Raw genomic sequence first — 9,270 nt, forward strand, 5'->3', positions numbered from 1 at the left:
CCCCCCAGGAGAAGCTCCGTGGAGCTCCAGCAGACAGGACGGCCGTGGGTTTCTGGAAGATCTCAAGGGTTGAGACCTTTTAGCTCGAAAAACTCCACGGGTTTGTGCAAAAAGGGGAGGGAGGGGGGTTGTTCCGTGCAGCTCCTGGCACAACGTCACCTCCCAAGGGACAACCAGCTCCCGGAGCCCGGCCGGGAGGTGCCACCTCCCACCCCTCCCCACCAGCCCAAGGCCTCAGCACACAGAGCAAAGGGGCTCCTGGGGTCCCGCAGGACCTCACCGTGGGGCTGGGATGGTTTAACGCTGCTTTTTAAGAATAATCCTGAAAAAGTCAATGCTGCACCCAAAACTGCGGGGGAGGGGGCGGGGGTGTCGCTGGGTCTCTGGTGGAACCCCCCCGGGAGGGGAGGTGAATGTGGCCTCATGGCGTGGGGCGAGGGCTCGTCTCTAACCCCCCAAGTCCTCCATGGACCATCCCCACCCGAGCTGGTTCCTCGGCTCTTCAGAGGGAGCTGGAGAAGATCCTGGCCAAGGCATCTGGCCCAGAAACATCTCCCAGATATTGGTGGCCACTCGTAGGGTCTCATGCCCCACCCGACCCCTGGGTGACTCCCCGGAGAGCCCGGGTGACCAGCTCTGGAGCAGACCTGGCACGCGGAGGAAGCCTCCAGTCCGGTGGCCTCATCACAGATGTCTCCAGCCTCAGCCAGAGCTTCTGGTGAAGGTCTCTGGGGCTGGAGGTGGTTCTCCAGAGCTCTGGGAGGTGCGGGACACCCCGAGAGCTTCCCAAAGGTCTCAGCCCGGCCCAGCCCCGCAGGACCAGCTGGGTGCTGGGGGGCAACCGGGCTGAGCCTCCAGACGCAGCCCCAGGGGACACCGGTGGGGACAGACCCTTCCCCACACCTGTGTCACCCCCCACCTCCTGGTTTGCCCCCTCTTTGGGAGGGGTGGTGGGCACCCAACCCCACGTGGCTCATTGGCTTAATGGGCCCCCAGAGTGGTAGCCCAGCACCTTCCCCGCCATCGTCCCATTGTCACCCCGGCTGCCTGCGCCTGCCCCGGGGGGACAGCAGGGACAGTGACAGGGGGGACAGCTATGGGGGGGACAGCGAGGACACTGATGGGGAACAGCGGGGACAGTGACGGGGGAAACGGGGGGGACGGTGACGGATCCCCAACCCCGTCCCTGACGCCCCTCCTGGGTGACCGTCCCCCCTTCCCCCCCACGTCTGTCCCCCCCCAGCACCGCGGAGCCGCAGCGCCACCGGCGGCCGCCAGGGGGCGCCCTTGGACCGACGATCGCATCGCACCCAGGGGTCCGGGTGCACACGCGTGTGCAAATTCCGGCCCCTCCGGGCACCCACGTTCACACTCGCCCTGGCCCCGGGGCAGGGGGTGAGTGAGGGGCAGGTGAGGCTGGGGGCGTTCAAGGGCTGTAACTGTGTGAGGGGGTGTGCAAGGGCCTTGGGAGGGGTGTGCAAGGCTGGGAAGAGCCGTGCAAGTGGCATGTGAGGGGTGTGCAAAAACGGGAACAGCCGTGTGAAGGGTGCACAAGGCTGGGGGTGCACAAGGCCAGGGAGAGCTGTGGAGGGGGTGTGCAAGGGATGCGCAGGGGTGTAGCCATGCAAGGGAGTGTGCAAGGCTGGGACGTGTAAATGGGCGTGCAAGGCTGGGAAGAGCCATGCAAGGAGGGGTGTGAGGGGTGTGCAGGGCTCTGGCTGTGCAGGGAGTGTGCAAGGGGGTGTGCAAGGTCAGGGCGAGCCATGAGATGGGTGTGCAAGGCTGTGAGCGTGCAAGGGGGCGTGCATGGCTGGGAAGAGCCATGCAAGGGGGACCATGAGGGGTGTGCAAGGGGGTGTGTAAGGCCAGGGAGAGCTGTGAGTTGGGTGTGCAAGGCTGTGAGCGTGCAAGGGGGTGTGCAAAGGGGTGTGCAAAGCCATGAGTTCACAAGGGGTGCTCAAGGGGGTGTGTGAGGAGTGTGCAAGGCCAGGGAGAGCCGTGAGAGGGGTCTGCAAGGCCCTGGGCGTGCAAGGGGCGTGCAAGGGGCGTGCAATGCCCAGACCAGCTGTCCCCAAGCTGAGTCCCGCCCCCCCCCCCGCCCCCCCCAGCAGCCACCACTGCCAATTTCTCTCTATTTTATGTTAAAATCACTTTACATGTAAAATACAAAAATACGCCCCATGGCGGTGGGGGGGTGAGGAGAGACACCCCCCCCCCCCCGTGACCCCCCCACCTTGTGACTCCCCCCCCCAGGGCACACGGGACAAGGTGTCTGGGGGGGGGGGCTGTGCTGTGGCCCCCCCCCACCCTCCCCGAGGTAGTCAGAGCGATGGGGGGCGACAGTGTGTCGGGGGGGGGGCGGAACAGTGCTTTTTGCGGGGGGGTGATGTGTTTGGGGGGGTGACAGTGTGTGACAGGCTCAGATTGGCACCGGGGGGGTGCTCTCATATTTTGGGGTGACACAGGGCTGCTCCGGTCCCCATCCCCCCCCCAAAAGCCCCTTGGGGGGGCAGGGTGTGACCCTCATGCCTCACCCCGCAGCGGGGGGGGACATTAGTGTCATGGGGGGGCACTAAGGGCCATTCAAGGAGGGGGTGGGCACCCCCCTGTAGTGTGGTACAGCCCTGGGAATGGGGGGGGGGGGGGGCCTGGAATTGGAGGGGGTCTTGAGGCTCACAGGGACTTTAGAGGGATCCCATATTTTGGGGGGGGGGGGAGGCACCCAGGCCCACCGCGGGGGGGGATGGGACAAAAAACGGGGAGGGCATCTAAGTCCATGGAAGGACCCCCCCCAGGAAATAAGGGGGGGGGGGCCTGGATAGAGGAGGACCCACATCCATGGAGGGGCACGGAGTAGGGGGGGGGCACCCACCTCTGTCCCAGGTCATTTTGGAGGGGGGGAGGTATTCAGGGAGGTGGCACCCAGGTCCCTCGGGGGGGTCCCCAGATATCATGGTGATCCCAAGTTGGGGGGCTGTGGCTGAGAATGGGGGGCAGGTAATTTGGGGGGGGCACCCAGGTCCATTGAGGGGTCATAGGGAGGGGGGAGGGTCTCGGGGGGGCTCCCCAGCTGGGGTGAGGGCACCATGTCCCCTGGGGGGTGCTGGGGGGTCCCCCAGCTCCAGCAGATTTGGGGGAGGGAGGTGTCCAGCTTGTTTTGGGGTCCCCATTTGCAAGTTGGGGGGGGGTCCCCCAATCCCAGGAGGAGGGGTCCCCCAATCCCCAGCGGGGTGGCCCAGGTCATGGAGGGGGAACCTGGTCTGGGGGGGGTTCCCCGGTCCGGGGGGGGGAGGGGTTCCCGGACCTGGGGGACGTCCCTGATCCAGAGCAGAATTCTCCCATCCTAGAGGGGGGGTCCCCAGTAGCAGGGGGGGTTCCCTGGCCCTGGGAGGGGTCCTCGGCCCGGGGGGTCCCCTAGCAGCGCCCCACCTTGGCGTCGCCGATGGCCCCCCAGACGTCGAAGACGAACTCGTCGGGGAAAGCGAAGTCCCCGAGTTGGGAGTCGAGGGCCTGGGCCAGAGCGTCGGGGTCCCGGGCGTCCCGGCCCAGCTCCACCATGGTGGCCGCTGTGGGGACAAGAGGGACATGGGGACACTCAGGGGACAGGGGGACACTCGGGGGGTCCCGGGTGTCCTGGCCCAGCTCTACCATGGTGGCCACTGTGGGGACAGGGGGACATGGGGACACTCAGGGGACAGGGGGACACGTCGGGGGTCCCAGTCCAGCTCCACCATGGTGGCCGCTGTGGGGACAAGAGGGACATGGGGACACTCGGGGGACAGCCAGCACCTCGGGGGGTCCTGGGGGTCCTGGCCCAGCTCCACCATGGTGGCCGCTGTGGGGACATGGGGACACTCAGGGGACAGGAGGACACTTGGGGGACAATGGGGACACTGAGGGGACAGCCAACACCTAGGGGGTCCCAGCCCAGCTCCACCGTGGTGGCCGCTGCGGGGACAACGGGGCGCTCAGGGGACAGGGGACACTTGGGGGGTCCCAGCCCAGCTCCAGTGGGGGGACCAGTCACTGCAGTGGGGGGGACGGGGGGGGTCCCGAGCACCCCGAGGGGGGGGTCAGCGCGAGGGGCAGCCTGTGGGAGCTCGGGGGTCCCCAGCACCCTGGGAAGGGAGGGAAATCTGCCGGGGGGTGGGTCCAGGGGGTGGGTCCGAGGGGTCCCCAACACCCCGAGGTGGGGGTGCTCTCCCCGGGGGGGTCCCCAGCCCCGCTCACCCAGCTCGCTGTCCCGGATGCCCATGTAACTCTCCAGCAGATCGTCCACCTTGGCCACCGCTCGCTCCTCGAAGGCGGAGGGCTGGGGGGGGACAGAGGGGGTCACGGCGACGTGGGGGCGTCCCCGTCACCCCCCCCTCACCCCCCCCGTGTCACCCCGCCCCCGTACCTGCTCCTCGACGGTGGCGGGTCCCCGAGCGCGGAGGCGCAGGGTGCCCCGGCCGGTGCCCAGCTGGGTGCCCCCCCCCCCGGCCCCCCCCGGCCCGGGGGCCGATCATGTCTGAAAGGCAAAGGGGGAGGGGTTGGGGGGGCTGCGAATTATTGGGGGGCCCCCTCAGTATGGATGGGGGGGCTCCAAACCAACCACAGCGCCCCCCCCGGGACCCAAGGAGTGGGAAAGGGAAGGTTTGGGGGGGGTCCATCAGTCTTGGGGGGCCCCCCCAAGGTATGGGGGCCGCAGTAGTTCTTCATTTGGGTACTGGGGTCCCTCCCACACACCCCCCGGTTATGGGGGACCCCTCAGCTCCGCCTTGGTTTGGGGGGTCCCCTCGGCCACCCCCCTAGGGATCCCCCACCTTGGGTTTTGGAGTCCTGCCCTGTGCCCCCCTGCCTCGAGTTATGGTGTCCCCACCAGCCCCCCCCTTGGGTATTGGAGCGTCCCCCCACTTTGGAAGGACACTCCAATTGGGAGTCCCCATCACTTCCCCCCTCCTGGGTTTTGGGGTCCCCCCAACACTATGGGCCCCCGTCACACCCCCCTAGGGTTTTGGGGTCCCCATCAGTCCCCCCCAGGTTTTGGGGTCCCCCCGGCTACTGGCTCTGCATCAGCCCCCCCTCCCCCCTTTGGATCTCAGGGGTCCCCCTCAGGGCTATGGAGTGTCCCCCCCCCCATTTTGGGGGGGTCTCTAAGGTGCCTCTTCTACCTCCCCAGGTTTTGGGGGTCCCAGCAGTGGGGGGGGGTCCCCCACACCTTACTGGTACGGTTCCCAGTGCTCCCAGTAACCCAGCCCACCACCCTCCAGTCCAGGGTGGGGGACACCAAAGCCTTGGACACCTGGGTCCCCCCACTCCCATGGAGGGGGTGGGTGGTTCCCTTGGTGGGGGGAGCCCCGTGACAACCCCCCCGGCCTCCCAGTGGGCTCCCAGTGCTCCCAGTTGGGGCTCACCGAAGGCCTTGCGGGGCTCGGTGAGCTGGAGGGCGAAGGAGCGGCCGCGGGGCAGGTCCTTCAGCATCTTGGCCACCTCGTAGTGACGGGCGCCCACCAGGCTCCGCCCGTCGATGGCCTCAATCATGTCCCCAACGCTGATCACCGGGATCCGGTCGATGACGCTGCCCTCCCGGATCCGCTGCGGGGACACCCCCAGGGGTCACCAGGGGTGGCCCGGGACGTCCCCAGCTCCCCTCCAGCCCCATGGCAGCTCAGGGACCACCCAGGAGTCCTCACATCCCCCCATGATAAACCAGGGCCACCCTTGGTGTCCTCCTTCCCCATCCTCACGTTGACTTGGGAACCTTCTGAGATGTCCCGATGTCCCCCCACCAGCCCCACAGCAGCTCAGGGACCACCCAGGAGTCTTCATGCCCCACCATGACCATCCACGATGTCCCTTGTCCTTCCCCATCCCCATGTCGACTTGGGAACATTCTGAGATGTCCCCAAGTCCCCCCGGGATGTTCATGGACGTTCCTGGTTCCTGCAAACCCACAGCAGCTCGGGGACCACCCAGGGGGTCCCCATGACGGTCCACGATGTCCCTTTGTATCTTCCTTCCCCATCCCCGTACTGACTTGGGAACCTTCTGAGATGTCCCCATGCCCCACCACCACCCCCAGAGCACCTCCGGGACCACCCAGGAGGTCCTCATGATGGTCCAGAACGTCCCTTTGTGTCTTCCTTCCCCATCCCCAGGTTGACACCTGGGCACCATCTGGGATGCCCCCACCCCAACCCCAGGGATCACCCGGGAGACCCCATGTCCCCCCACAACGGTCAGGGATGTCCCTTTGTGTCTTCCTTCCCCATCCCCACATTGACTTGGGCACCACCCAGGATGTCCCCATATCCCCCCAACCTCAGGAATCACCTGGGAGACCCCACATCCCCCAAGAGTCAGAGATGTCCCTTGGTGTCCTCCTTCCCATCCCCACGTTGACTTGGGCACCACCTGGGATGTCCCCGTGTCTCCCCTAACCCCAGGGACCACCCAGGAGACCCCATGTCCCCCCACAACGGTCAGAGATGTCCCTTGGTGTCCTCCTTCCCCATCCCCAGGTTGACTTGGGCACCATCCAGGATGTCCCCATGTCCCCCTCAGCCCCGGCATGACTCCAGGCCCACCCCCAGCACCCCCAGGTCTCCCCGGCAGGTGACAGCATCACCCCCTCAAGGTGTCACCTTGATGAAGGCGTAGCCGGCGCCGTTGTCGGTGATGGTGAGACCCAAGGCCTCCTCCGACTTGAAGACCTCGACCTCCTTGCGCTGGCCCTTGGTGTGGGCGAAGATGAAGTCCTCCAGGCCGATCTGCCCGCCCAGCAGCTTCTCCATGTCCACCTTGTGCGTGTTGAGGGTGCAGAACATCACCTGGCCGGGGGGGGGGGGAGGGGGCGGTGGCATCAAGAGCCGGGGGGGGACACACCTGGGGACACCAGGGACACCCCACCCCCAGGCCACACGTGTCTCCTCGGGGACACGGAGGATGGTCACGAGGATGAAAAGGACCTGATGTGGGACACCTCCCTGGGGACAAGCCAGACCCTCCCGGGGGACATGAAGGGTCCCTCTTCTTGAGGACACACAGGACCCCCCATGGGACATGCGGGACCCCCACTTTGGGGAAAACATCGGGCCCTCTCCCTGGGGACACCCAGGTCCCCCCCTGTTGGGGACATACAGGACACAGGGGACCCCTCTCCCTGGGGACACCCTGGCCCCTCCCAAGGGACACATGGGACCCCTCCGTGCACCCCTGGGGTCCCCTCACCCCACACCCCTCCCCCGCAGGCCCCCTGCCCGAGGGGTCCCCTCCCCCCTTCCCTGTGGGTGTCCCCGGTGTCTCCCTCCCCAAAACCCCTCCAGGTCCCTGAGCTCCCAATGTCCCTCTGACCCTCAGCACCCAAGGGTGCCCCCAAACCCCCTCTGGGTGCCCCCCCCCTGCCCCCCCAGCACCCAGGGGTGCCCCCAAACCTCTCTGGGTGTCCCCCCCACTCCCCCCAGCACCCAGGGGTGCCCCCAAATCCCTCCAGGTGCCCAGGCCTCGGCCCTCCAGCACCCAGGGGTGCCCCCAAACCCCTTCAAATTGCCCTGTCGCCAAGCCCCCCAGCACCCAGGGGTGCCCCCAAACCCCTCCGGGTGCCTCTTCTTCCCCCCCCAGCACCCAGGGGTGCCCCCAAACCCCTCTGGGAACCCTGACCCTGAGTCCCTACCCAGGACCCCACAAACTCCTCCAGGTGCCTCTTCTGGCCCTCCCAGCACCCAGGGGTGCCCCCAACCCCCCCCAGGTGCCCCACCTCTCCCGGGGGGATGCGGAAGGCCTCGGCGATCTTGCCGTAGAGCTCGCGGACGTTGGTGAAGCCCTCGACGCGGCCCGTGGGGCTGCCGTGGGCCAGCTGCGTGTGGAAGACCAGGCGAGGCCGGAGGGCGGGGGGCGGCGGGGGCAGCCCCGGGGGGGGTGGTCCCCCCGGAGCCCCCACCGGCCCCCCCGGGCTCTCCCCGGTGGCCCCCCCGCGCCCCCCCGCCGCCTCCTCGTTCTCCACCAGCGGCGGGGGCTTCTTGCGGCGGCCCAGGCCCAGCGGCATTTGGGGGGGGGGGGTGTTTGGGGCGGGGGGGGGGGGTACAGCAGAGACTTGGGAGGGGCTGTGGGGGGGTGCCCCCTCCCCGAGGAGGGGGGGTCCTGCGGCGCTTTGCTGGGTGCTGGAACGAGAGAGGGGAAACTGAGGCACGGGGGGGGGGACACCCGGAGGGACGAGGCGGGAGGGAAACTGAGGCACGGGGGGGGACACACTGAGGCACGGGGGGGGGGGGGAGGACACGGAAGGACAGGACGGAGGACACTGAGAGACAAGGGGGGGGCGCAGGGGCAGGACTGAGGGCCAAGGAGAGGAAACTGAGGAACGGGGGGGGGAAGTGACGGCCAAGGGGGGGGAACTGAGGAAAAAGGGGGAGATGAGGGGTCCCCAAGTCCCGCGGCTCCCAGAGGGGGGGGTCTGGGCCCGGTGGACACCCGGTACCGTCCCCCCCACCTTAAGGAAGTAGCAACGAGGGGCCCCGGCCACCCCCCTCCGGGACCGCGACACCCCCCCAGGAGGCGGGACACCATCCCCCGGGAGCGGGACACCCCCCGGGGAGCGGGACACCCCCCCTCAGCCCCGGCGCCCCCCCCCCGCTCACCGGCCGGACCCTCCCGCCCTCCAGCCGGGCGCTGCTGCCGGAGCGACACTTCCGGGAAGGTGGGGCCAAACCCCGCCCGGACCAATCAGCGCCGCCGCCCCGCCCCGCCAGCCAATGGGACGCGCGGCCGGGGTGTGCGCAGGGGGGTGAGTGGGCAGGAAAGAGCGCCCCCCCCCCCCCCCCCCCGGCTCGGGGCGATGGGCGCGCCCGGCCTCGCGCCCCCGCGGGTGGGGCTCCCCCGCAGCCAATCAGGAGCGAGCGCTGCGAGTCACGGCGTCGGGGCGCGGCGCGGGGGGGGCGGGGCCGACACCCCCTGGGGGGCGTTAGGGGGGGGGGGTATTGGGAGGGTGAGACCCCCGGGGGGGCGTCTGGGGGGGAACGAGGGGAGATGAGGCTCGGGGGGGGGGGGGGGGGGCGTTGGAGAGGAGTGGGACCCGTGGGGGGGGGCGTTGAGGGGGAGGCGAGACCCCGATGGGGGGAGACCCCCTGGGGGAACATGGCGGGGGGGGGGGGGGGGGGGGGGGGGGGGAGCCCGGAGCTCAGACCCCCTGGGAGGAGCATTGGGGGGGGGGTGAGAGACCCCGGGGGGGGGAACAACCCTGGGAGGGGCATTAGGGGGGGGGGGGAACACCCCTGGGAGGGGCATTGGGGG

The 9,270-nt window shown here is 68.7% G+C and overlaps 1 protein-coding gene across 1 annotated transcript; it reads right to left on the reverse strand.

Moving 5' to 3' along the window:
* Positions 1-3,414: 3,414 nt before the first annotated feature.
* On the reverse strand, positions 3,415-8,026 carry LOC141476513 (PDZ domain-containing protein GIPC1-like). The gene is given in 7 exon segments (XM_074165206.1): positions 3,415-3,566; positions 4,231-4,312; positions 4,400-4,477; positions 4,479-4,510; positions 5,397-5,577; positions 6,627-6,812; positions 7,739-8,026. Coding segments are annotated over 7 exon segments (999 nt in total).
* Between the last annotated feature and the right edge of the window lie 1,244 nt (positions 8,027-9,270).

The sequence above is a fragment of the Numenius arquata genome, chromosome 37 (assembly GCF_964106895.1).
Source record: "Numenius arquata chromosome 37, bNumArq3.hap1.1, whole genome shotgun sequence".
NCBI classification, from domain to species: Eukaryota; Metazoa; Chordata; class Aves; order Charadriiformes; family Scolopacidae; genus Numenius; species Numenius arquata.